General features: G+C 40.7%; 7 protein-coding genes and 1 long non-coding RNA gene across 9 annotated transcripts; 4 read left to right on the top strand and 4 right to left on the bottom strand.

The window, feature by feature from the left end:
* Positions 1-35: 35 nt before the first annotated feature.
* LOC129591404 (structural maintenance of chromosomes protein 2-like) lies at positions 36-6,838 on the bottom strand. The gene is given in 17 exon segments (XM_055487040.1): positions 36-417; positions 510-657; positions 843-1,000; positions 1,095-1,220; positions 1,408-1,614; positions 1,679-1,799; positions 2,096-2,379; positions 2,381-2,478; positions 2,618-2,742; positions 2,810-3,071; positions 3,280-3,526; positions 3,662-4,552; positions 4,669-4,912; positions 5,089-5,291; positions 5,293-5,412; positions 5,477-5,550; positions 5,780-6,838. Coding segments are annotated over 17 exon segments (3,528 nt in total). The 5' UTR covers positions 5,874-6,838; the 3' UTR covers positions 36-291.
* LOC129591274 (tubulin--tyrosine ligase-like protein 12) lies at positions 6,359-9,175 on the top strand. Its single transcript, XM_055486872.1, has 8 exons — positions 6,359-6,631; positions 6,703-6,842; positions 6,904-7,108; positions 7,325-7,624; positions 7,697-7,755; positions 7,820-7,957; positions 8,017-8,795; positions 8,905-9,175. The coding sequence occupies exons 1-8, from the start codon at positions 6,515-6,517 to the stop codon at positions 9,048-9,050; spliced, it is 1,884 nt and encodes a 627-aa protein (XP_055342847.1). The 5' UTR covers positions 6,359-6,514; the 3' UTR covers positions 9,051-9,175.
* Positions 9,176-9,206: 31 nt separating this feature from the next.
* On the bottom strand, positions 9,207-11,071 carry LOC129591283 (uncharacterized). 2 transcript variants are annotated; one of them, XM_055486883.1, is made up of 3 exons: positions 10,887-11,069; positions 9,736-10,364; positions 9,207-9,677 (listed from the first exon to the last, which is right to left on the bottom strand). In XM_055486883.1, the coding sequence occupies exons 1-3, from the start codon at positions 10,906-10,908 to the stop codon at positions 9,654-9,656; spliced, it is 675 nt and encodes a 224-aa protein (XP_055342858.1). In that variant the 5' UTR covers positions 10,909-11,069; the 3' UTR covers positions 9,207-9,653. The 2 variants fall into 2 exon arrangements, with proteins under 2 accessions (XP_055342858.1, XP_055342857.1); XM_055486882.1 differs by having other exon boundaries at positions 9,207-10,364; positions 10,887-11,071.
* Positions 11,072-11,253: 182 nt separating this feature from the next.
* On the top strand, positions 11,254-13,478 carry LOC129591284 (apolipoprotein D-like). Its single transcript, XM_055486884.1, has 6 exons — positions 11,254-11,603; positions 11,934-12,079; positions 12,411-12,496; positions 12,712-12,767; positions 12,843-12,885; positions 13,131-13,478. Exons 1-6 carry the CDS (start codon positions 11,478-11,480, stop codon positions 13,268-13,270), a joined length of 597 nt encoding a protein of 198 aa, XP_055342859.1. The 5' UTR covers positions 11,254-11,477; the 3' UTR covers positions 13,271-13,478.
* Positions 13,479-13,901: 423 nt separating this feature from the next.
* LOC129591286 (MIF-like protein mif-2) lies at positions 13,902-14,928 on the bottom strand. The gene is made up of 3 exons (XM_055486885.1): positions 14,495-14,928; positions 14,140-14,312; positions 13,902-14,082 (listed from the first exon to the last, which is right to left on the bottom strand). Exons 1-3 carry the CDS (start codon positions 14,600-14,602, stop codon positions 13,998-14,000), a joined length of 366 nt encoding a protein of 121 aa, XP_055342860.1. The 5' UTR covers positions 14,603-14,928; the 3' UTR covers positions 13,902-13,997.
* Positions 14,929-15,505: 577 nt separating this feature from the next.
* LOC129591280 (rab GDP dissociation inhibitor beta-like) lies at positions 15,506-19,176 on the top strand. Its single transcript, XM_055486879.1, has 11 exons — positions 15,506-15,684; positions 16,053-16,142; positions 16,671-16,778; positions 16,838-16,934; positions 17,095-17,229; positions 17,314-17,512; positions 17,675-17,806; positions 17,877-18,045; positions 18,223-18,325; positions 18,398-18,542; positions 18,640-19,176. The coding sequence occupies exons 2-11, from the start codon at positions 16,098-16,100 to the stop codon at positions 18,830-18,832; spliced, it is 1,326 nt and encodes a 441-aa protein (XP_055342854.1). The 5' UTR covers positions 15,506-15,684; positions 16,053-16,097; the 3' UTR covers positions 18,833-19,176.
* A 673-nt stretch (positions 19,177-19,849) lies between these two features.
* Positions 19,850-25,750, top strand: LOC129591281 (probable E3 ubiquitin-protein ligase makorin-1). Its single transcript, XM_055486880.1, has 10 exons — positions 19,850-20,005; positions 20,160-20,312; positions 20,572-20,678; positions 23,207-23,329; positions 23,441-23,586; positions 23,872-24,101; positions 24,203-24,423; positions 24,658-24,768; positions 24,834-24,934; positions 25,035-25,750. Exons 3-10 carry the CDS (start codon positions 20,644-20,646, stop codon positions 25,382-25,384), a joined length of 1,317 nt encoding a protein of 438 aa, XP_055342855.1. The 5' UTR covers positions 19,850-20,005; positions 20,160-20,312; positions 20,572-20,643; the 3' UTR covers positions 25,385-25,750.
* Positions 24,607-26,882, bottom strand: LOC129591289 (uncharacterized). The gene is made up of 3 exons (XR_008690827.1): positions 26,451-26,882; positions 25,557-25,816; positions 24,607-25,316 (listed from the first exon to the last, which is right to left on the bottom strand). It is a non-coding gene; the product is annotated as an uncharacterized LOC129591289 (long non-coding RNA).
* Between the last annotated feature and the right edge of the window lie 14 nt (positions 26,883-26,896).

Below are 26,896 nucleotides of genomic sequence, written 5' to 3'. Positions count from 1 at the left end.
CTGGTGAAAGTTTGGCGTTTCTAGTCGCCGGAATTCAAGTGTCCAAAGTCAACTACGGTCTACAGGTTACACCATACTGCGGCATTTATTATTTCCGCCCTTTGCTACGTCGGCACACGACTTTTCCAACGCATATTATTTAAAAACCAGCAATAAAAACAAATAGCAGAGGAAAGGAACGGCAAAAGGAGCATAAATAATAAGAAAACAACAAAACAAGTGAGACTACATGTACATGTAAACTTTCAAGAAACAAGAGAGGGAAATCACTCCTCCTCCGAATCATCGTTCTCAGCCATACTGTTTGGCCCCAGGTTTGGCACGACGTTCCACTTGTGATACACCATCCCCGAATGTAACGCGATAGAGAACGTTGGCATTATTGAACATACCCTCCTTGAGGGAGACGATGATAAACTGTAAAAGCCAATGTCACCTTGACCAAGCAAAAACCACAACGTACACGTACGCGTGACTGTCAAATCTGCAGCCATAATTAATTATCCAACCTGAGATTGTTTGAAATACTTCCGGATCATCCGACCAACATTATGAGTGTGGCTCAAATCCAGAGCGGCATCGATCTCATCCAGAATATAGATTGGAGCGGGATTCATTTTGAGCATCGCCAAAATCAACGACAAAGCTACCAGTGATCTAAAAGCAGGCGGTTCAGAAGCAAATTTAGAAGGATGTTTACATCCATCAACAAACGTCAAACATACAAAACCATACAAATACAATTAATGTACTTCTTCATAATTATAATTTAAATGTTAAGTACTTCCAAACTGTCCCACTGACCACCTACTAGCCGATGTCAGCCGGGCATGTCAACGTACCTCTGTCCACCACTCAGTTCCGATAAGGATTCCTTCCACATATTACCCAAAGCCACACGAATTCGTAACGATTCAATAAGGTTGTTGTCTTCATCCACCTCTCGTTCAAGTTTGCAGTCCGCATTCGGTAAAAGAGTCTTAAAGATCGCTCCGAAGTGCTATATGATTGCAAATAACGTTTAATTCATATGCAGTAACAAAACAGAAGCAAATACTGCCAAGCAGCGAGCAAATAACACAACTGTACAATACCTTGTTCACTTCATGTACAGCCAATTCAATAAGATGCTGTTTTTTCAGATCTAACTGCTCAATGATTTCCTCCAGACGTTTTTTATCTGCCTTGCACAAATCGTTCTTCTTCAACAACTCCTCATACTGCAAAACATTCAAAAAAGGTTTCAGTACAAACATAAAAACCAATTTTAAACGGTTAAACTGTAAATCGCTTCACAGTTCACACACTGTACAGTAAGTATTGGCTTGCGAGCGACCCCAGAACAGTAACAACAACAGCAGAGTTAGAAAACGGTATTTCACCGTATTTGCTGCTACAAAACCGTACCTGGCGCTCAATCTGATCGTAATCTAGATGCTGCTCCGTTCCTCCTTGTCGCTGAAGTTCCGTTTTCCTTTTCTTAATGCCCTCGATTTCCGCAGCCAATTCAGCGGGATCCTCATTTTCAATTCCAGCATAAGCTGATTCTGCGGTACCGAGTTTATCATACTCGTCAGCCAACCAGGGGAACTGCTTGAACATTTCCTCGTTCAACTACAACCAACAATTTCCTATAAACGAGACGCACTGAAACTGAACAAATAAAATTTGGGAATACCAAAGTTTCGATTTTCTTCAAGTCTTCTTTACAAGAAGCACTAAGCTTCTTCGTCTTTTCCAGATTGGCTTTTTCTCGCGCTGATGGCTTTTTCCAATTCGCGCCTGTCTTTCTGAGCATTCTGAAGATCTTTACTCTTCTTGTTCAACCTGTGCATAAACCGGCAAACTCTTAGTATGAATATCTCACCATATTCAAATTGTTAAAAATAAGTTTTACTGTAAATCGTAGTCGAAAACAGGCGACAGTACGACTACAAAGTATGGCTAATTTGAATGAAAAAACGTGATCGAATGCAGAGCACTATTACCTAAACAAACGGAAACATTTTCTTTCGAAAGGATATATCAGATGGCACCAAACCAGCAGCCATCAGTAAATACCGAATTGTGTCGTCCGAGACACCAAAACACTTACTCATTGCGCATCTGCGTATAAGCAGCTTGATCGCGACTATAAATTTCATTGGCATTGACGAGAGTGGTCTGTTTTCCGTCAATTACGCCTTCATAAGTTTTGATTGCCGCTTGCCGATTCACAATTTCAGCTTCCAAATCCAGAATGGATTTTCTGATATCATCAACAGATGCCTGCTTTTCTGCCTCCTTTTCCGTGGTTTTCGCCATTTCGGCCTCGTGTTTGCGAACGTTTTCTCGACATCTGGCTTCGTGTTTCTCAGCGTCCCGTTTTTCTTTTTCGCCCAGCATTCTTGTCGTTTAATTTCGCTCTCAGATCATTCACTTTAGCACGTAACTCTTCACTGCGCCTGTCGCCTTGATCCAATTCGGTCTGCAGTTTCTCTAAACGTCACCAGCCATAAGTTGTTGGAACAATTTAAATTTAAAAGACCGGACAACCAAAAAGCTCTCAACAAACCGTCTATACGTATATGCGGTAAAAGAAATAAAGAATACGAAAATTTGGGATTCGGTGTCCCACCTGCATCTTCCCGCATGCGGTCGGCTTCACGCAAATTACGTAATTCACTGTTCTGATCACATTTGTGATTCAAAGCGTTCCATTCGTTGCGCTTCTCATGGAGCTTCGTTTCCAGCTCTCTTCGTCTACACATACGTTGTTTGAAATAAAAGCAGCTAAGAAATTCAGGAAGCGCTTAGCAGTTAGCATTACTTTCCGTCCTGCTGATCCAATTCCTTAGTCTGCTGATCAATCTCCCTCAACTGTCTCTGAATTTCGTCAAGCCTTTCTCTCAGTTCCGTATATTTGGCGATGTGGTTAAGTGGCAGTCTGTCCAACGCCGTCCGCGTTCCACCGGACATAATCCCGTCTGGATTCACCGTATCACCATCCAATGTCACACAATGTTTACCCAAGGATGGATCAAAAGCGACCTTATTGGCAGTGTCGAGATCGCTGCACACAACGTACGAACCTAAAAAATTCTTATTTGTCAAGGGAACCAACTGGTAGCGACTAGCAAGCAATAACAACCAGATGCAAATCAATTAAAGCTACACCGAACAAGCTAAACCAATCACAACAGAAAGCAGATATAAGAACATCACGCGGTAATTATTAATTATGTTTGACATTGTCTAAGCTTTTCGTGTTTATTATCAGTATTGCGGTTCGTAGCTTACCCATAGCATATTGCATGACGCTCTGGAATTTTTGGTCGTATTCCACCAACTGTAGAGCAGTCCAGACTTTATGAGCACCCACTTTTTTCCGAATACGTTCCATTTCGGCATCACTAATGGACGGACCGCGCATTCTGTTTAGCGGCAGAATGGTCACCCGACGACGGATCTGTCCTTCAGTCAGCAAAGACTTAGCAGTAATATCATCTTCAACCGCAAAATTAAACTTCCTTCCACCTGTGGCTGCCTACATTTCAACCAAATAAAATATTAACAAAATCGCAACGCTAAAGAAATTATCAAAGCAGGAAAAGTTTCCAAACAAAAGTGCGAACCACGAAAGCACGAGCCATGATCAGCACAAGGTACTTCATTAACTCACATCAATGGCTGCTAAAAATCTGGTCTTGTCGGACACCTTGAACAACGTAGCCACAGCTCCATAATACTTTCTCTCATCAAAATTTCGAGGTCGCTGATACTGCAGATGAAAGCTTCGCATCTCTCCGTCCAAGTTACCCATCTGCTGTTCCACAGTAGCCTTTTCCCCCAGTAAACGCCGTTGATTCTCGCGCAACGCCGCCATCTGCTCGCGATCAACTTGGGGCGAAGCTTCCAGCTGGGCTTCTAGGAGCTTCACTTGTTCATCCAGACCTTTCAGCTGATCCATGAGCGCTGCATGTTCCCGCTGTAGTCGTTGCCGATTTTGATTGGTTCCGACCAGCTGCCTCTTCAAATTCTCCAATGTGCCTTTCTTAATGTTCATATTCCGCTCTAGCTCATTCAGTTCTCGCTCTGCCGCCTGACACTGATTTTTCCATCCAAACTCTGCATTCTCTTCCCCACCAACTCCTGTAACAATAACGGCTAGGGCTTGCTGGGCCCGTTGAACTTCCCTTTCCAATTCCGCTTTCCGCGCGATATCCTTTGCGTAACTCTCTTTAGCTGTGTTAAGATCTGCCTCAGCCGCCGCTAATCCCGCCTGCTTATTGCTAATCTCGCGTTTATTTTCGGCAATGGCATTAAGTTCCTCAGTAATCAAATTCTGGTTGGATTCAATAGCAGACTGAAGCTCCACAACTTTTCTGCGAGCCTGATTGGAGCGTTCTTCTAATCGATTCAGGTCCTCGTTATGATTTTGATCGCTCTCCATCTGCTGAATTTCTTCTGACATAGCCACCAATTTTCCTTCATCAGTTTTAATCTTCTCGTCCAGTTCCTTTTCCGATGCTTTACATTCATTTCTCTTATTTCGGGCTCTGGTAGCTTGTTCCTGAAAGATAATCCAAATCAGCTCAATTTTTCGAAATAGAAAAGCTTATGTAAATTACATCAAACATTTTTTCCATTCAGGCAAAAAGAACTGAACATTTAGTGAAACTGATTTACTTTCAATTTCCAGGTGTCAGCGGCAGCCTTGCGAAGCTCCTTCTTATCAATTTCTCGATTTATGCGGTTGTATTCCAGATTGTTTTGCCGAGTGACATCCAGCCGCTTCATTTTAGGATTGATCGTATTCTGGATGACATCGTCCACTTCTGCAATTCTTTTCTGCTTACCGTTGACCATCTTCAGAGTGTTGTCCCGTTTGGTCATGTAAACCATCGTGCCAGCGGCCTCCTCCACCATTTTCCTATAAACGCGGTTGTAAATGAAAACAAACACATGCTACTAGCAATTTTAAGTGTTAGCCCCCTCTGCACAGCAAATTGTACATCTCCACGTAGTAAAAAATGATTTTCCAAAGCAAGTTTGAACAGGTTTCATCATACGGCCGTTTACAAAAACACTCTCATCACAAATCCTTACCAAATCTCCTCGGGCTTCATGCTGAGCACTTTGACGATGCGTCCTTGCATGATCAAGAAATGCGGATTCTGAATATTCAACTGCACCGAGCGGAACATATCCTGCACTTGCGTCAAGGTGGCATTGGCTCCGTTAATGGTGTATTTGCTCTTTCCCTGCGCTCCAAGCTGGATTTTTCGTTCCACTGTGATTTCCTTGAATTTTGGAATAGGTGAGCGGAGTCTGGCGCTGATCTGAATTGTCGAAGACGATGGCAACGGATGCAAAGGAAATCCCGCCAGCTCCCTTTTTGTACACCAGTTCTTGCAAATTCCCCACACGAAACTACTCAAAATGCACTCCGTCAGCCAATTAGGAAAGCGACCACTGTAACCGATCTTAAATATACCTGAGTAGGGGCATTTTGGCCGAGAAGGAAGCATATGGCATCTAATATGTTTGATTTTCCACAACCGTTTAGACCTAAAATCACAGCCCAACGGCATAAAAGGGATTCGCATTTCGCAGTTAAACACGAAATCAGTACATCTAGGCCCCTAGGGCTATTACCGTTATGCATTACCCTAACGGCAAAACGGACGAATCTATATTTGAAGTAGTGCTAAAAAAACGTAACAGAACTAAAACGATACGACCAAAGTATGTTGCTCAAATCAGTTACGACTACGAGGTACATCGATCTTATACGAACCCGTGATTGCATTGAAATGAGGATCAAAACCAGCGATCTTTGTCTTCGCTCCATACGATTTGAAGCCATGCAGAGTTATTTCCTTAATGTGCATTTTAGCAGGGAACACACTCTTTCAACAAGCGAGAAAGAAATCAATCTTCATACAAATAGGAACATCCAGTGAGTCGGCCATCCATCGTATGAGGCAGAAAACAAAAAAAAACCCAGGAACTAAACCTTTTAAAACACCATACGCGGGACTGGGAGCCTGCCGTGCTTCCAAACACTTCAGACTACTTATCACTTTCGTTAAAAACTAGGAATGATATTGTGATACCAGCGTAAATCAAAATGCTAGAGTGCTAGACTGCTGGAAAAGATAATTTCTTCAGAATTCTGCCTCACTTTCGGAAAAACTAAAAGTGCAATAAAAGTCACAACGGACTTGCCCGCCGTAAAGTTGTAACCACTAAACGCATATTCGTTGAGTTCATCGTTCTCAAGTCAGTGTCCGAAGCCGAACAGCTGAAGCGAAAAGCGATTTGGCCTGCTGCTCAATGATAACCGACTCAAGTATTTTACACTTTTGAAGCTTTGCAAGCCGCGGCCGGATCCACTATGTACAAATAATTTTTTTGCTTTTCGCCTTATTATTTTTCAAAATTCTGCATATCAGCAGTTATTTAGGCGTGTCTTTTTCGTATGTTCCTGTGGGAAGCGAAGATCACTTAACTGCACGCACTTGTTGTCGGGATGGCCGAGCAGGAGACTGAATTTGCGGATATGATAGCAGCTCACGCACCACAGCTGCGAAATTCCGGAGTACATCCGATATTTTGGACAACGCTATTCCGGAAACTGCGAGATGAAGTAAACTCAGCCGCTAGGCTCGTCACTGTGCGATTCAGCAGCTGACCGCTGGCATTGGTTTTTCCTTCTAGGTGTGGGACCTTGCAAGCACGGTTGTTCTGAATCGTGTGATTGCAGTGGATCCGGAGACAGAAAAAGAGACCAACCCTTCGTCTCCTCGTGTCTATCTGGCGGAAAATGCGCTGCCATTGCACCCGGATAGGCCGGAGCAGTAAGTTGGACGTTACTGCCACGGTGTAATTTTTGGTGCTATAGAATTTGCTGTTTTCTAGTATTTATCTTATTGATCACGCTTGGACTTTCGATTTAACTTCGGCGCGAAATATGCTGGTAGCCTACCCGAGCCTGCTGAATCGCATGTGCGATATCGTCGATGTACCGGCGAATGCGGCTGAAAGTTCAGATGAATTGGTTGACGATGTTTTGCGACTAATGTGGAAGTATATTAATACTTACAGCTTCAACAGCGCTAGCTTAGTAAGTTCAAAATACATATATTTTTCTCTTTAGCGACCACTTGTTGAACGCACGTACTGTAATCATAAGAAGTCCAAATAATTTGAGGTTTATTTGGTTGATACGCAAAACTTAACCATTATGATAAAGCTCTGCATTGTTTGAGAATATTATTAGAGATGTTTAAAAAGTGCTTGCGCTTGCTTAGCCGTTTAAAATATTTCCATGTGTTTTCAGGATGTTGAACAAAAATTACCCAAGTGGTACATGATGGACGAAATTGGATCCCGTCTTCGTCATTCTGATTCTCCGAATTGTCGAATTGTTCCATTCTATTTCATCCCTCAAGATATCACGTATTCTCTGCTGTTTCCGATCAAAATTATACCGCCAGGAGAGGAATTGACACGCAATTTTGTGGAGAATATCCGTTTCCCGGATCCCTTGACGCGGCAGTGCCGGCTTTTACCATGGGTGGATTTTGCCTTGCCCAGTGTTGGGTTTTCACCCCGTGATGTAGCAGCCGATTATTTTTCGGTAACGACCTGCATTAAACTATCAGTGCGCCATTTTTAACTGATCATGATTATAGAATCATATCTTTTTTAGAGCAGTAAATTGCTGGATACTCTACCAGTTCCTTTGGCACTGTCCGGTCCTAAATTATTGTAAGGATGCCATATAATTTTTTTATGGATATTTCTTGTAACTTTGTAACCAGTTTTCTTACAGAGAAGAGAAAGGACATTTGAATGTTTATGCGGAATACGAGGTCCTTGCGGATAGTTTGACGGATTCGCGGTTTAGGATTGTCAAAGAACAGGCAGATGCTGACATTCTGTGGTATAACCGCCATTTTAATGATTTCCGGTAATCTGCTTTTTTATTCTTCACTTATTGCAAGAATCCATTGGATCATATTTTGTCAGGGGGTTAAGCATGGAATTCCCGGATAAATTTGTAAACCAGTTTCCATACGAAAGTGTTGTAACAGTGAAAGACTTGTTGGCCATTGTTTGCCGGCGAGCTAGCGAGGGAAAGCGCTTGGTGAATCCAGACACACTGCAAGTTTCTCCACAGTGGCTACCGGCAACCTATAATTTGGATACCGATTTGCCAAATTTTGTTGCGTATTTTCGGGCGCGAGAAGAGCGCGGTTTGGATAATTTTTGGATTTGTAAACCTTGGAATCTGGCAAGATCTTTGGATATCACTATTTCTGATGAACTGGATTGTATTGTGCGTTTACCGGAAACTGGACCAAAACTGTGTTGCAAATACATTGAGAATCCCGTTTTATTTCAACGGGACGACATTCCGGAAGGCCCTGTCAAATTTGATTTACGTTTTATTGCTATCGTGAAAAGTGTCTCTCCTTTATCAGTGGCAGTGTATAAGCGGTTTTGGCTCCGGTTTGCAAATAAACCGTTTGCCTTGGATGAATTTGAGGTGTACGACAAGCACTTCACAGTAATGAATTACGGACAGGGAGTCATCCACCAGATGTTCTGTGATCGTTTTATTGAGAAATTCGAAAAGCAGCATCCAGAACAATCGTGGAATTGTGTTGAGAAAGATTTATATGGAGTTGTGCGGGAAGTATTTAAAGCGGCTGCAAGCCGAGATCCACCGGAAGGTTTTGGACATTCTGTGCAGTCCAGGGCCGTATATGGGTTAGACTTCATGTTGGCATGGAAGGAAGATAACGGTAATTATTATTTCTTGTTTGGAAATTTTTTGGGATTATTGAACAGTAATAATAGTAATACCGTACGTTTGAGAGAGAATGCGATAACTGATGAAGAAAATTTTTACAGGTAGGAAATCCGTCCAACCAATGCTTTTGGAAATTAATTACTCCCCGGATTGCAAACGAGCTTGTGATTATTATCCCGGATTTTATAATGAGATTTTCAGTTACATGTTTTTGGATGAGGTACAAGATACTATCGCCGAACTGTAGTCTGTTATTTTAACTGTCAGTGGTAGCAGTTCTCTAGTTTTAGTTGTCTACTGACTTATGACTTGATAACGGAGAATTGGTTTTTTACTGTGATTTCCATGTTGAAAATGAAATCCTCTGTTTTGGGTGTCCGATTTGTTACACTTCAAATATTTGCTCACCTTTAATTCGAGTCTTTCGAGCCTTCTTAACATTTTGCTTATTGTTAGTTTAGGAGCTACTCAAATACATGAGAGACTTGTAACAGTAATTAGATAAATTCAGCTACTTTTTCCCAGGAAACAACTTAAACAGCATTTTAGCCTGAAAGGTGTTCATTTTCGATGGCTTGAAAATGTTCGTCCACAATCCGACCTCGATTTCTCAGCATATCCCTTGCCGTGTCTTTTGTTCTCTGACATCCATGCGGGTTTAGAACGTGCTCTAGATTATCATTCAAGATATGATAGAACTCTTTCCACGCTCGAACGATTTCCGGGCGGATGCTACTGCATTTTCTCCGGGACACCGGCTGCCTTTGACACGGCGCGGTCGAGCACCGCGACGCTGTACTGCGAGCGGGACTAACTGAAGCGGGGCCTCTCGTTTCCGGCTGGGCACAGTCTACTTGAAAGAGCGGTCCCTTATCTGCAATATCATCAACTCTCAGATGGCGAAACATTTCCTCACGGGATGTTACACTCACTGAAGGCTGTCGTTGGCTGCATCGACTGGACGTTGACAAGGAGGGACTGCTTTCCCGCGGAAGCGATCGGGCTTGTAGTATCGGCTCGTTAACGGTCAGTTTGTCGCGGGTCGTATCCGTGCCCTCGGACGTGGATGGCCGCGATATCGAACTAATACCCACTAATTTAGTGCGAACCGGTGCAACATCAAAATTATTCTGATCGCCTGCTGGATCACTTTCTGTCGTCACTTTATCCGGTGCCCAGATGTCCGTCTGCTGTCCGTTAAGCAAATGCCAAAGGAGAAGCCACAATGGCGCAGTGCAAGAATACAGTAGGATCGTAGCCAGTAAAAATTTCACCCAGTATGGATAGTACGGTGATAAGTAGTTAGTTAAGCACTCCATTTCTCGGCGAATTCCTAAACGATCCCAAACAATATTCATATCGAAATCCTCAACTTCCATTTGTGCAACGAGGCGCTCCGCTCGCCAGCATATAGGTTTGAGAAAGGACGCTAGCTCAAAAGGGCACTCGTTGTGCAAACCGTGCATGATCACTTCCGCTGGGTCAATCAGACGGCGTGACGGTTTAGTAAACAAAAGCTTGTCAGTCAGCCACGCCATTTCGATTTTCCGGTCCACTGTGACTGAATTATGTCGTTGGTTAAAAAAAAGCTAAAATGTGCTTTGTATTTCAGATTAAATTAATTGCTTCTCATCGCAATCAGGTAGCTTACAGTTAGCTAATCGGAAATCTGGCTTTGGTTGCTGACAAATAACACTGCCAGGTTCCCGCCAGTCCATAAGAAAGCCTTTGTTTTTGTGAAGACCATCACAGAATACCGGTGTCCAGTGTGTACGATGTACTGGTTACCAAGCACCGATATTATTCTTGCACAAACCGTTAATAGTTGTACTACGTACTTAAATTAATCTGTGTATATCGCACTTTTTCGAGAATTCCTTTAATTCGCATACTGTGTCATACTGTGTCAGAATATAGGTCGTTTCTATGCGCCCGGAAAAATCCCGGGCGCATAACGCTTTCGATAAACGCATAGGCTGCAAAAAAGTTGTATACGAGACATAAATATTTGCTACTACCTATTTAGGTCTTCCCTTAATTGTTCGTGTATAAGGTGTTAGGTACACTGCAGCGTTATTAATACCTGTAAAATGTCGCGATAACATGTACACATCCCCTAAAGCAGTTACCAAGACCAGTGCGACCACATCCAGAATCTAACGTAAGATCTAGACTACAGCCGAATGTTCCCATGAATCTTTCCATAAAATACAGTGTTTTACTACTTGTACACGAAATGGCATAAGAAGAGAGAAACAGTGCGTATAGTACGCGTTCTGCCATGGCGGGATATTCCTTCGTCATTACAATACTTGGTAATTATATTTATATAACGTTTCATCGGATCGGAGCAACGTTTGAGTGGCTTATCTTATCAAAGTGTGATAATAGTATTTGTATCAGCATTCCGCCAGCAAGCGATCATATCACTAAAGCATTTCATGGAATAAGCCATTTTAATTTCCGAGCGACAGTAGAAATAATATGCGGAAATCTGGTGTTACTGTTGTGGTACAAGAAGTTTATTTGCTAAATTACTAGCTTCATGACGTTGTGTCGCCGCGTTCTCTTGGACATATTAACTTGAAACACTCGGTTTCACAAAATTTTCTTTTCGATTTGCAGCTGGATTAATTAAAATTGAAAAAAATTTAGCTTTTGTCAGTAAACGAAGATGATGTCCAAATTCCAAGTCGTTTTCGTACTGTTTGTAGCGGTTTTTTCGATTTCCACAAAAGCAACCATTCTGCCTGGACGTTGTCCAGTTGTGCCGGTGAAAGATGGTTTCAGTATTTCTCAGGTACGTAAACCAAAATAAAGTAGAGTACGAGTACTATGAAGTATACTCCTACGATTAGCTATAGTCGAACAAAGCGCTTGCTAAACCGATAACTTTGATAGTAACTGGAAATCGTTTTCAAATATACAACAAACCAAAAACAATCTTGACGGTTTTCACTTTCAAACTACGTAATCAAAATTTAACATATGCATAAAGTAATGTACGGTATTGTAAAGCTCTGTTTGACTTTGACATAACCAAAGTTCTATACAGTTTGTATATAATTCTACTGTATACAATACAGCTCTGTCTATATCAGAACTGAAGTCATTAATTATTTCTTGTTAGTATTTAGGTGTCTGGTACGATATAAGAAGTTACTTCGCATTTTTCCAAATTGGAGTCAATTGCTCCCGAGCGGAATACACTCAGATGCCGAACAGCAGCTTTGTGCGAGTTAACAATACGGGAACAGTTTTTGCTTTCAATGGATCGTAAGTATTCATAAGGTTGTTGCAAATGCAGGATAACTAGAAAACACATATGCACTAATGTACAGTATGTAGGTAAAGATGTAACGTGAATGTGACACATGCAATTATTTATATTTATATTTGCTCCCTAAACTGATAGTTAATTTTGTGGTCAACACGATGTTTAATTCTGAAATAGAAACTGATGCTTACAAGACGTGATATTAGAATTCAAGTGGTTTTAAAACATTTGTCACACGTACGTAAAAATGAATAAAGCGCTTAATTGTCTAACTTTTAAAGTTGCAAACTATACTTATTGTTAATTCAGTTAATTGTCATAATTGTTTAGGCGCGTGATGGTTAACGCTACAGGAAAAGCGTGGGCACCCAATCGAGCAATCCCAGCAAAATTAGTTGTCCAGTTTGACAACATGAGTAAGCATGCAAGCGAATACACATAAGAAAAATTTGTGATAATATGAAGCCGGCGTTAACATGCGTAATCCAGCTGCTGAAATCTGTTTGATTTCATTTTGAACTAGCGCTTTTAAATGAACATACATATATTTTTGTACACTGCAGTACACTGCAGAATATTACAATACGAAAAGCAATTCCCCCAACTAATTACCAAAATTCGTTATTCTCAGGCAATGCGACCGGAGATTATTGGGTGGCAGAGACGGATTACACGACTTTTTCAATTGTAAACTACTCATTCGGTATCAAACGGTATCAAACGGTACTTTGCTATAATTTTTAAACAATTTTTGTCCTTTAGGTCTGGGCATGTTCGAACATCGCTGCTGGATTGTTTCATGAAGGTATGTAATACAAGTTGCAATAGGCAGCAATAGATACGTACGCGTAATGCTTCACGAATGGTTCTTATGAGATTAACCGTACATTTGTGAACTGGGGTAAATGTTGTGTTTATATAAGTAATTTTATGTTTTGTTCTCGAAAACCTTAGCAAAATTTGACCTTAATAATGACTGTACTCTAGAAAGTGCTACACCTTTTTCGCAAATTTTAATAATAAATACTAAGTATGGTAATTTGATTTTAGCACACTCGTGGGTTTTGGGACGATCTCCGTCCGGTTTTAATGCCAATACAGAAGCAATTATTGACAAAGCTCTGGCGACTCACAACATCGATCCCACTTTATTCCGCCCAACTGTCCAAAAGAACTGTGTGAACTACTAGCCTCACGGACAGGGTTCTTCTGAATTTCCAAATCGACTGATCACATGTTTTTTTCTGATTTATGCTCACATGTGCACGGTCATTGTTGTTGCATTGAATTAATAATTACAATTTCACTCAACTATTTACTTATGACAGTGTACTGAGCCGACGTTACGGCACACTAAAACCGCTTCAGCATCGACTGCATAAAAATACTGACACGGGATTGTGAAATGCCTTTGTACCGACAACGAAATATCGAAACCATAACGCAGAACCGGCTTATTCTACTTGTTTTTTGAATACCTAACAGCCAATAAATGTGTTTTTTACTAATCAAAACGCCACTCTACTGTAGATCGGTGTCCAATTAAACTATGTAACCAAATGCAAACCTGACCTTTGTACACGGACTAGCAGACTTTGCCCGCACATACTTATATCCAGTATCAACAGAGCAGGAAGTAAATAACAATGTCGACATACAGCTTAGGACAAAATGGTCGCATACCCAACATCTCCACATTCAGTACGAATGCAGCGCAGTGCACTGTACGACTGAGTTCAAAATATCCGTTTCGTACAAGTGCACTGCACCGCTTGCGTACAGAATGCTGGGTATGGGGCTATGCGACCATTTAGTCCTACATTGTATATATGTATATAGCTAGAGAGCATTTTATAAATCTTTTCCATTAAATTCTCAAATCATTAATGGTAAAATGCATAAGACAAAATTATTCTTTCATGATGGTCGAGGAGTTCCAGCAAATGTTTTGCCATCGTAGCCAACTGCAGCTGGAGGCATATCGTGATAGAAGATGGCAAAACTAGAAGAAAAATAAACTGTTTCTGTCTGTGGACCCGCTTAATAATAATTAACATACCGATTCGGAGCAATTCCAAGTTTTTGCTGCACGAAATCGAACAAAGCTTTGTTGTGCTTCTCGCTCACGTTTCCAAAAAATGACCCAATAAACCACAACGATGCAAATCCACATGGTTCATGAGTACCACCATTTGTGATCAGTTGACCAGCATTCACAAATACAGTGAAGAACTATCATAAAACAAAATATTTGATAGTATAATATACAGAAAAACTTGTCAATTGTGAGTAAGTAGGATTTATTTCACGATGCGAAATTCGAAGTTATTTTGTTGAAATTCTATGGATTAATTTAAGTCCTAGTCTTTTAGAACTTCGATGCCTGGGAAGTATTCACGCAGAAGTTTGCTTACTTTGGGATCCATTTCCATCAAGCTTGATAAGAAGTCTGTGACCTCCCGATTGAACTCTTTGGGAATTTTGTCCACTGTTACATTAGTGTTAATTTGAAGCGTCGGCATTTTGTACAATTAGATAAAGCGATTGAAATTCGTGCACAAATAATGCAATATTTTGGTTTTGAATCTCTACAACCTTGGAAATTTATTGGCGAACTCAAATACGCCACACAATCTGACACAATTAAAGCTAGATCAGTATCATGCAGTTTGCGATAGAGCGTTTAATCGAACATTAATTAGCGAGGCGGAAGAACCTCTTGTCAAGTTTACTTACAAGTGCACCCGCGAAAGGACTGTACGCACACGCTAAGTCAAAATGACCGTAAAGGTCTGATACATTTTATTTAACTTATCTTGTTTTATAGCTGCATTGCAATCTATGCTTCTGTACTTTTATTATCATTGTGTCGACTGTCGAGATATCTTACAACTGCGCGGATGCACTGCAAAACGTAGCAAAATTAACATGGATAATTTCTCTGTACGCAACCGGCACCAGGACTGAAAAAGAGCGTACCGAAGCGAAGAAGTTCCAGCCATAATTCAGATAAACACAAGAATCGACAAAGAAAAACACCGTTTGCATGTCTGCAACAAAACTACCTGCATATTTAAAAGAATATTTATAACTGCAGACTGCAGTACCGTAAATAGCACAACATTTGTGAGTAATAAAATTTGAAGTCTTGAACTCAAATTTAAAAACAAATGTAATCATGTAAATGGACAGTATCTGTAAATGATAATTTCTTTTAATAAATTTTTAGTACGAGTATTATTTTATTGCATTTTGTATCGGACAACAGTTTAACATACAAATGCCGCAGTTCTTAAGTAGCAACAGTGAAACCGTCATCATTCATGTTATCGTTATCCTGGTATACAAACTTGCAAAGTCAGCTGTTAAATCAGTGTCTGCACTGTCTGGTCAAATCGGCTTGCCATGCTTCCTTCCGTTTTACTTTTCCCACTCTGAAAGGTCCCGTGTATGACGACTACCCTTGTCGAGCACACACGAGAACCCTGTCCAGACTTAACACTCGAATTTGTTCCTCATTTGATTATTGACTGTGATTATTGTGTAGAGCTACGTGAGCTACGTACAATTTTACAAGCGTCTACATTCAAGCATCACAGAAATTGTAAGGCGATATCCTGAAAGTTTTAGTCGTTTTTGGGCAGATCAGTAGCTTTTGCGCGCCAGCGACCAGACAAGTATCCAAAAAACATAGACGACATCGTTGATTAGCATTTCTGTGCGTGGCACTTTCGCATTTAGTTGATGTTGATAAGTTTTAATGAGCTTACTTTTGAATCGTACGCAGATTAGTGTGAGATACTTTATATATTTCTGATTTGTTTTCCCTTTTTGTTAATTTGAGATGGGCAAACGTGTGGAAACTTGAATACCAGCTGAATCCAACTTGCCCTGTTTCGTTAGTAGAAGTGGTGATTAGAAACATTCTACGATGGCAATCAATCCATGAATCTGTTTTACGCTTGTTTGCAGATTTTCTCCGGTTTTGAGGTTTCGTTATCTGGATAGGTAGCAAAGATGGATGAGGAATATGATGCGGTTGTTTGTGGCACAGGATTGACGGTACGTTCGCCTTGCAGTTGGGGGTAGCCAATTGTTTACCTGTTTAGTGTTACCACTGTTACACCAAGAAAATGTGACGACTAAATTTATTCAACCATATTGCAGTAGATTGTTTCAAAATGGCATTAATGCATAACTGAGTAATATCCAGTGTATCAGCATTTATCGGTTAAAGACGGTTTAATCACAGAAATTTTTTTTATATCTATATTTTGGCATAAATTTGTTATCGATGGTGGTGCTCCCAGGATAGATGCCGCATTCTCGCGGTGGATTTCGATCCTAATTCGTTGGTTGCACATTTAAATATTCTGTTGGCCGTGTGGTGCCCATTTATTGTTGCAGCTACTTTCCCAGCTCCGTAATCAGGCGGGCTGTTTCCGGTCCGAGTGTTGCTCGTTAGATATGGTTACCGGAATACCGCTTATCAGCTTATGCACAGTAGTGCGCATTTTTACATACCTTTCGATTAATTTAAAGACAATTTTTGCGGTATAAAAATGGATTGGTCATGGCCTTATATTTTAGGAGTGCATCATCAGTGGTATGCTATCCGTGAGCGGGAAAAAGATTTTGCATTTGGATCGTAATAAGTACTATGGAGGAGACAGCGCTTCCATTACTCCACTGGAAGATGTAAGAATGCTGTCGTTTAATTTTATGTACGCATACTTGAGTAGTAGCGATTATTTCAGTTATTCGCCAAATTTAACGCTGGCAAACCACCGGAAGAAATGGGTCGGGGAAGAGATTGGAATGTGGATTTGATTCCCAAGTTCCTGATGGCAAATGGTAAATGGGTTCAATTACGGCTCCATTGACGGTCGCCTGCAGTAGCATTGCTGAGTGAATGTATGACCCGCGTCCCGAAATCGATCGATAATCTGTGAAAGCGCGAGGCGCCTTTGCTGGTGCTGTGTGTTTGTGTAAATGTTCTTCCTGTCTTGTGTAGGCGAGTTGGTGCGTCTGCTCATTCACACCGGCGTCACCCGATATCTGGAATTCAAGTCGATCGAAGGAAGCTATGTCTTCAAACAAGGGAAGATTCACAAAGTCCCTGCTGATGAGAAAGAAGCGCTGGCTTCCGGTAAACCACGCGCCTACTCTTTGTGGCATGACCACGGCCTCTAGCAGTTAATCTTAATGATGTAAGAATACGTGCATTATACAGGTTTGATGGGATTGTTTGAAAAGCGCCGATTCCGAAATTTCCTTGTTTTCGTGAATGACTTTAACGAGGAAGACCCGAAAACATGGAAGGAAATTGACCCAAAACGAACAACGATGCATGAACTTTATGAAAAATTTGGCTTGGATAAGAATACAGCTGACTTTACCGGCCACGCCCTGGCTTTACAAACCACCGATGAGTAAATGAAATTACTGTTCATCACGAACAAAAATGAACTTCTAAATTTTTCAGCTGTTTTTGCGGATATTTGTTATTGTTATTTAGAATCATAAAGCACGCTAAAAGTACACCGCGTCCTGACTTGTTCATTTGTTCTAAATTGATTTGTTTTGCACTTTAGTTATATTTCTCAACCTTGTGGACCAACGCTGAACAAGATCAAGCTGTACCAGGAGTCTTTAGCCCGATATGGGAAAAGTCCTTATTTGTATCCACTGTATGGGCTGGGAGAACTGCCTCAGGGATTTGCGAGGTGGATTGCAGCAGCTTATCTCGTTAGTGGCAATAATCTTAAGTGTTTTGACTGTTTTGGGTTGTCATAGACTTAGTGCCATATACGGCGGAACATACATGTTGGACAAACCAGTCGACGAGATTATCCTGGAGAAAGGAAAGGCGGTTGGCGTTCGCTGTGGGAATGAGACTGTACGCTGCAAGCAGGTGTATTGTGATCCCAGCTATGCCCCGGATCGAGTTAAAAAAGTTGGCGAAGTGAGTTTTGTCAATGTCATAATATAATACTCGTATAACTGCCTTGTGACGTAATATACTGTTTCTTCTTGTGACATAATACATTTCTTAGGTTGATTAAAGCTTTAATAACATACTTTATCTGATATTCCATGTTGCTCGCTAGTTTTCGTGTTTCTTTACTTACCATTTGTGTAGGTTATCCGTTGCATCTGTTTGTTGGACCACCCAATTCCCGATGTGAACAACGCATTGTCCACTCAGCTCATCATTCCCCAGAACCAGGTCAATCGCAGAAACGGTGAGTGAAATTACCGTAGCTGCTTTTTGACCAGTTGTGCGAGGCGGTGGCAGTAGTGTTTGCCCTTTTCAGATATTTATATTTCTTGCGTTTCCTTTACACACCAAGTCGCTTCGAAAGGATGGTTTATTGCCATGGTTAGCACGACAGTGGAGACATCTAATCCTGAAGCTGAAATTCAGCCTGGAATCAAACTGCTTGGGCCTATTCGACAAAAGTATGCAAGATTTTTAATATTTTTATGGAATTGCCGTTTAATTTATTTAATAACTAATATGATCGATAAGAAACTGTTTTTGCAACGTCGTTTTTAGATTTGTTTCCGTGAGCGATCTGTTGGTGCCCACTGATCTCGGACAGGAAAGTCAAATATTTATTTCGCGATCCTACGATGCTGTATCGCATTTTGAGTCAACGTGCGATGATGTTTTGGACATTTTCAAGCGTGGCACCGGAGAGAAGTTTGATTTTACCAAGGTAAAACATACTACGCTGGGTGAGGAATAAAGGCGAGGCTGTGGACCTTCGGTTGCTGAAATGGTTATTAACATAACAGTTTTTATTATTGGGTGTGGGTTTATCGATTCTAACTCCTTTTTAGTTTGCTCCTTATTTTTTCGTTAAATGTTTTGTGGCTTTTCGTTTTATCGTTTTGCCAATATTTCGAGTGTCATCAGATTTACATTCCTCGTGTCCTCATGCCGATTTCTGTTAGTTTGAGTAAGCATTATTTTATTTTCTAATTGGTGTTAACCATTCTGATGTGATGCTGTCTGGAATTACAGTACTCGTACTGTACGCATGTACCGTAATTGATGATCATGAAAATTTAATTAAATTAATTCTCTTCGTTTTTGGATCGGTGCGAGAACGTCAGAACGACATTGTGCCCTAAATGGTGTAAACACTAAGACTTGCAATAAATTATCATTATGTTATTTCGATGAGAATCGTGTGACAAATTAAATACTCGTTAAAGTCTGAATATTAATTTTTTCTTCTCATGGCAGTTAACGCCGATCGGTGTAAGTGTAGAAATACCGGTACGGGTATTTCTGAAACGTGTGTCTATTGAGTACTGTATTGAAAATAAAAAACCAGAACAGCGAACAGGCTCATAAACTTACATTTATTTACTGTACTGTAATATTCCCATACATGTTTCGGGTAGTTCTGGGAATGCGCCCTTTTGCAGCTCGCTGATCGTAAAAAATGTCACATACGTAAAATGAAATATCTACCTTTAATTTTGAGCACCTAGCGAACAAATAAGAACTGATGTGAGCACGTACAATTTCAGGGTCTGATTTAGTGGCAGTTTGTTCTTCGGTTTGGCAACAGACCCAACTCCCCGACAGCGGTTGCCGGTAGCAACCGGGATATCGGAATTTACGCAGAATTGAAATATCGTAATGCCTACAGAAAATAAAATTGAAGCACAGGGAAACTATCACACTTTTTGACACAATAAAGGGTTCAACTTTACGTAAGTAACCACACGTCCAACTTCAGGTTCCAGTTGCTTGAAACCCAAAAAATTATTTTGAGGGACGTTCTACTGACACGCATTTTTATCATTTCGGTGTGTGGTTGACTCGCGTACTTTTGAAAATATTTTGATGTATTTCAATGCTCTTCTTAGTCTTCTAATATCCATTGTCGGATAGCGAAATTATCGAGGTTCGAGAAATAAATTTTTTTCTTAGTAACTTACTACTTACAATTAGTCTAAGCAAGGTGGTCTAAGCATTGCTGTTTACGGTATCTGTATACGCGATCAGCTTCAACCGATACAATTTGTTACCGAACTCGAAATCTGTTTAATTTGTTGCAGGTCTTTTGAAACGCGTTGATGGACAACTGATTTGTCACGTTTTCTGGTTCCCACAGTTGAGATTTGAGAAGACCCTACGATTTATCGTGGATTTTTATTCCGCTTTTAAGAATTCGCTGCTGACTGCAGTCTGCATAGTCTGGATTCCGCCAGGTCTGTTGCACTACAGTTATTTTGACTCTTCGTTCAGCATCGCAGTGTTCGGTCGCTCCGATTCCTCTGTTAATGGGTGTTCGGCTACTGTTAATGGGTGTTAGAAGTACTTTTTAGTGCTACCCTGTATTTCAACATCCAGTGTTCAGTGCTGAAGTGGTGAAGTTAGACGTGGTTAGGACTTGAAATCGTATTCGTAACATATACTCTGTACACCGTTTTGGTTGGTGTATGATGAAATAGTGTCCATTAATTTCAGATTTTAGCCAGAATCGTTGGGCGTTTCGGAAGTTGTGAATTTTTGTTACCATTTTCTTCTTTAACTGCGAGAATGTCATCGCGAGATCCAGGCTCAGTGTTGTGCAGGTAAGGGAGGATTTACAAAAAAAACGGAGAGTTTAGTCATTAGAGTAGTAAATAGTTCGTATTAGCGAAATTTACCGGAGTTTTTGAACTATTTTTGGCAAGGAATCGGCACAAATCAGAATGCAATTGTGACTACGTAATTATTGGTTCATTGGGATTGCAAGTTAAAATCTTCTATATAAATAAAAGGATAAGCCTTAACAAAATTCCGTGTGTGTCATCGATGCATTAACGCTGCACTCAACCAAACTCCAATGTCTATAAGTCGTTCGATAGCCCTTAACGTACAGATTTGCCAGCAAAAGTCGAATTTGAGAAAAAACAAACGTTTGAAAGAAAACTTGCAAAAACGTTAACATAGAAAGCCTATGGGAACAGCTAAGAATCCACCACTGCAAAACCGACCACCCCAACACTGTCTCGGCAACCAAAACGAATTGAGTCAATTGACCAACTTACAAGTTAGAGTTGGGAAAACTTTGTTATTCTGGAATCACGACCACGTGATATTCCGTGGTCTTGAACGAATTTATCGATTTTTTATTCAGTATTTGGCATCAAGAAAAAATGATTTGAGGAAGAACACATACGAAGGTCTTCAAACATTAAAACTGCTCAAAACTGTTTCCCAAGGCGCTGTCATTCGTAGTGGTTCGACCCGTTTAAAGCTGCCACGCTTCCACGGGTGGTTGCCATTGGTACTGATTTGCTGTTGAAGTTAAAAAACTACAGACCTGCGAGTACTTCAAATTTTTTTCTGTGGAAAATTAAGTTCCAGAAAGGCGGAACTGCGTGTAATGTGCTGATTTAAAGGACAGCCAGCTGGCAGCTGCACATTTGAGCGAATGCTTGGCAGTCATTAATATTGGCAGTCATTAGGCGAGAATTGCAGTTAAGGGATTGGCCCGGTACATAATACTAAATTCGTGTATATTGACGGGAATATTTGCTTTCGCGCACTTCCAAACCCTTTCTTGGGTTGCTTTTTGATACTGTGAGCCGAATAATTGTATCCATTGGCGTGAAACGTTTTCGCGCGCAACATCCGGTTGCATAGTTATGAGGGTAAAAAAATTCCAAAAAGTTTAAATGCATAATTCAGGTCTACCACAAGTCTCATTATGGACCGATCCTTTTCAAATTTTGCACGTAAGTGCACATAGCCATGGAGATCGTCTTTACACCGAACCACCGCTACACCATTTTTAAAATTTTTTAATTCATTTTAAAATGTGAAAACAATGCCAGAACTGTGGCTCCGTGAAAAACCCATTTCATGCATATTGATATGTGCGTTATTTTCATACAGCCATAACTCCCGAACCGGATGTTGCGCGCTCAAACGCTTTTCACGCCAATGTATACAAATTACAAATCATCTTGCTGCAATATGTCACAAACCAAAGCAAAAAGGGGTTTGGGAGTGCGCGAAAGTGGAAGTTTTCGAACAGATACTAAAATGTGGTGCTATGTACCGGGCCAAATCCTTAAGCAAGGTATGCTTCGTTATTGACCAGCGACTACTGAGAACAAGAGAATTTTTGGGAAACTTGAAATACCTTCGTAATTTTGTCACAGAAGGCGGAGCCGTAGGCAACGCCGAGATGCTGGAGCTCGCGAAGCAGCAAACATGCAAGAAATTTCGCGTACAGTCTTCGATTTTAGAAAGTGCTAACAGCGGAGAAGGAAATACAACGAAATGCTTTTGTCCTTATTTAATTAAAGTGGTTTAACTTTGTTCTGTGGTCAAAGTAATAGTAAAAAATGTGACTATTACTGTTTTAATTTATCACTTATTATTGCACTGATTGTTGAAGGGCAGCAGCAGTGGTGCATTAGCGGTCAAACTGGGATGTAAAGGGCTTCAGTAAATTGTTGTCGGATGCGTTGAGAAAGCTCAGAATGGTGAGAAAAAGAGGAAAACAAGTTTTAATAAATTACAGGGTCCCTATGTAGCAGCTGCACGAAATTTACCTGATGGCGACTGATCTGGAAATAAACAGATTGGAGACAAAAAAATTTACGTTTTTGTGAGAAAAACAACTTTAAAAATTCGCATATCAGGTTTTAGGCCATTCTGCAGTCAATTAAACGGTTAGGCAAATTTTCCAGTAGTTATTATCAACAAGTGACATCAACTGTGCAGTGTGCAGGGACATTGTTGTGTATTTTGCGTATAATAAAATCCTACTATACGCATCGTTCATAAAATCTGCAGTTATGAGTTCACATACGATATATTTACAAACCTGCAGTTACGAGTTTTATTTTTGCGATTTTTTTTGTGATTTGTCCATTGCATTGTTTACTCCGCGCAATTTGCGCGGGGTCTACTAGTTTAATATACAGTTGTTAAGCTACTCGACTACTTCAATACTCGTACTTTGATTATTAGGCGAAATTTGAGTCATTATACTGTATTTCGACGTGTGTTAGCACAATTATTTTTTACGTTAGTGGAGTTATTTTTTCTCTTGTTGCGTCTACTTGATCACTGCCTTTTGCGCCTGCAGTCCTTTTTTTTCAAGGTATTTTTCTTCTGGCTGCTGCTACCGCGCAGATTGCCCTTTTTCCCACGATCGCTCCACCCCAGCAGACAACATTTGCCGATATTATTTGCAAGGCAACTGCTTTTACGGGAATTCGTGTCGGTGCGTTTGTTGTCCATATTAATTTTATGATTTAAGAGCAGTGAACCTGGAAATGTCAAAGAGCTTTTTTAAAATTGTCAGATTTCGTAATTTTTTGTTTGATTACTGTAGGTACGATCATGACAGAAACGTTCGGCAGACCGTTGCTGACACCGGAAACAACGGATTTTGCCGAACGTCCGTCGAGCCGGTTAAGCCGAAACCCAAGATGACCAGTCCAAGACATTTGGTTCATAGCGCGATAAACGAGGAAGCTGGTAAGAGGGATAGGTATTTATTTGCGAGATGCCGTGTTGCAGTCTTCTGGCTTCGAAAACAGCTTCCCGTCTGAATACTGGGGTGCTTATATTTTGCTTTTACTTATTACAATAAAGACAGTAAGGTCATACGCTCGTGTTTTGAAATGAGTAACATATTTTTCGACTTGATTTGGTGAAACACAGAACCTTAATAATTGTGTGCTTTTACTTCTGAAATTATCTGTAAAAGCGGATGGATGTTGAATTAATTGTATACGTAATTAGGATTTTTTGTTATTGCAGCTGTAGACCGACCTCCCCCTGTATCGTATGCCCAAGCCGTGGATTATTCGGCCACGCCATTGCCATCTGATGATATTGCAACCTCTTGTATTGCTGTATGCCAATATGCAATGGTAGGAATATGCCCCGTAGGTGATTCGTGTCAGAATTGGCATGGAGACCTGTGCGAGGTTTGTCAGTGCCAAGTTCTCGACCCAAACGATCCCGTCCAGCGATCGCAACACGAAGAGGTATGTGAATAATTGTCATGAAATTCATTTGAGATTATTTTGCGTGCATCTAGTATTTATTTCGAATCATGGCTGGTGGTGGATCAGAGCTAACTATGTAGGCATGCGCGGCCGCCTTCGAAAAAGACATGGAATATTCGTTCGCTGTTCAACGTAGCCAAGAAAAGGCTTGCTCAATCTGCATGGAAACTGTTCTGGATCAAGCAGACGAGACCAAAAGGCGTTTTGGAATACTGGAAAATTGCACACATCCATTCTGTTTTGAGTGTATCATGAAATGGAGAAAACAGTCACGGGAAACTTTGGACCCCAAAGCCATTCGGTACGAAGGTGTCTGTTATACCCCATATATACTCTGTACCTCATACTTTTTTACATACTACTGCATATTTTATATGCTTGGTTGCTTCCCTGGCGCGAGTTACAGTACTTAAACCAAGGTGTACAATATGTATGGACAGTATGGTTTATCTCTTTACACCTTGCTTAAACCAGCCTTCTGCGCAGTTACATCCACATGAATTTCATGCGGACAAAGATGGTGTATTTATTTTAGATCGTGCCCGGAATGTCGTGTCCATTCTGATTATGTAATCCCCAGCCTGATGTGGCCGGAAACCGAAAAGCACAAAACGGAAATTATAACTGCGTATAAGAAACAGATGGGGTAATTTGGGTTGAGACGTCTTATTGGTAACATACGGTAGAGAAGCAAAATAAAATTTTTTATAGAAAACGCCCGTGCAAACATTACAATCAAGGTCGTGGAACATGTCCGTTCGGTGGAAAATGTTGGTTTTTGCATGCATTACCGGATGGTACTCCCGTAACCCGTAAGTCGCTGGATGTCGTTACGGTTTATGTATACTTAGTTTGATAATACCTGTAATAATAATAATAATTATGATTAAAATAATATACTACCCTTTGCAGTTCCGGATCCAAAGCCCAGGCGGCGCGTTGTTGGCTCCAGAGGAGTATCCTTGCCGACTACATACGTGCTGGCTGATTTTATGGATTTATCGGATGAAGACAGTGATGACGACATATTCTATGGGGATGACGATTATTTCCTGTCGGACGAGGACGAATATCTGGATGATGTGGGATGGTTCCACGGTCGTGTTAGTGATTGGCGCGAATTGTTTGACACTATCATGGGTCGTGACAACCCGTACAGAGTGGATCGTGGACAGCCGTCCAACGTAGCCCAAACTGAAAACAGACCGCCGTCACCACCGGATGTTGTGTTGGAAGCTGTTCCTGGACTATTCGAAGCTTAGGGCTATAGTGCAAAGATTCAGATCAATTAAATCATATCATTTTCTATTTTCGAGTAGGTTTGGGCTTTCATTGAGCATTGTTCACCAAAAGTACCTTTAATTGTTAACACCGACTTTTGTCGATATTTAGTAGTAAAGTGAAACATAATATTCACTTACTTGCTTAACTTACTTGCTGATGTTTTTGGTGGTGTTTAATGTTGATTAATCCTGTATGTGATCTGTGGCATTATGGGCGATCAGTACTTATTTATCATGAATGCGCTGTGCTGTGCAGTGTTTGCATGCGTGATCCCGTTCGGGTTTTTGGATAACTGACAGAGTCGACAATCTTGAATAAAATTTCAACTTGCCATGTGAAAATCTTGAGTATGTGGTTGGTTGCATGCATCGTGGGACGAATTTGAAAACATTAACCAACCGTCGCGAACTCTGAAATGCTTCGGAAATAGTTATTCAGAAAACGCTTGTCTGTTCATAGACTCCGGAATTGTTAATGGAAACTGTATATTGTGAGTCTTAATGACAAATGAAAATCTTTTTGATATCTTTGATTATTTTGGCAATAACAAGTACAGTTTAATTAATTTGGGCATTTAACACGGTCATCTTATTTTTATGATGTAAGTACTCGCACAGTAGAAATACTTATGTTGACTTTTTGAGCAATTAAGCATTCCTGTCTTTCCGAAAAAATTGCAAAAATAGACACCAGGTCCAGGGCATGGGTGACCGCCTTGGCTGTCAGGTACCTGCATCCTTATGTCGTACGGTTTGTCTGCCGTCAAAAGTTCAAAACACTATTTTAATTTTTAAAGTTAACTTTTTCACTCTTCAGCAGCGCTTTTTTACTTTTTGAATCTTGTACAAACTTATTACAGTGTATTAGTGTAACTTCGATTTGTTTTTCGAATTTATATATTTCTCGTCCTTGTAAAAAACGGACTGTAACAGAGAACTTCTTCACTACGGACGTATCTGTATTGAACAAACAATTTTGGAATTTTTGTGTTGTCTGGTATAAAGTGAATGAGAACAATGGATCGACGTGCCTATGTGCACTTACCAAGGATTTTCGAAACAGAAGACTCGTGGAAACGAGAAGTGCTTCCGAACGAGGAAGCTGTTATCCCCGCGGCAGAGCTTCCGGAACCGAATATTGATGGAGACGGCGGCATGGATTCAGCTCGTCAGAATGACGACAGAGTAGCGGATCTCGGACTCCAGGATGTCCTCCAGTCATTGCCGCGGGATCCAAGAAGCCAGGCTTTTCGATATTTGTAAGAGTAAGGCCGTGAGGGGCATTTTAGTAGTGCATATAAGCAAATAATCAATGCTTCGTGCCGCAGTGCATCAGTTCGTATCATCTCTTGCTTATGCTAATAGCCTATATAGGTAGATGGTGCAATACTGCAATTGTGTTACGACAGTTGCGTTTTCTATTTACTCGACAATGGAGAAGTTTACTTGATCGTATTAAATAGTTATTTTCTCATCTTGTTTGTTACAGTG

Source organism: Paramacrobiotus metropolitanus, unplaced genomic scaffold, assembly GCF_019649055.1.
Source record: "Paramacrobiotus metropolitanus isolate TYO unplaced genomic scaffold, Prichtersi_v1.0 Parri_scaffold0000045, whole genome shotgun sequence".
In the NCBI taxonomy this organism is placed as follows: domain Eukaryota; kingdom Metazoa; phylum Tardigrada; class Eutardigrada; order Parachela; family Macrobiotidae; genus Paramacrobiotus; species Paramacrobiotus metropolitanus.
The sequence above is the reverse complement of the archived record's forward strand: the minus strand, read 5'-3'. Positions and strand labels throughout refer to the sequence as shown.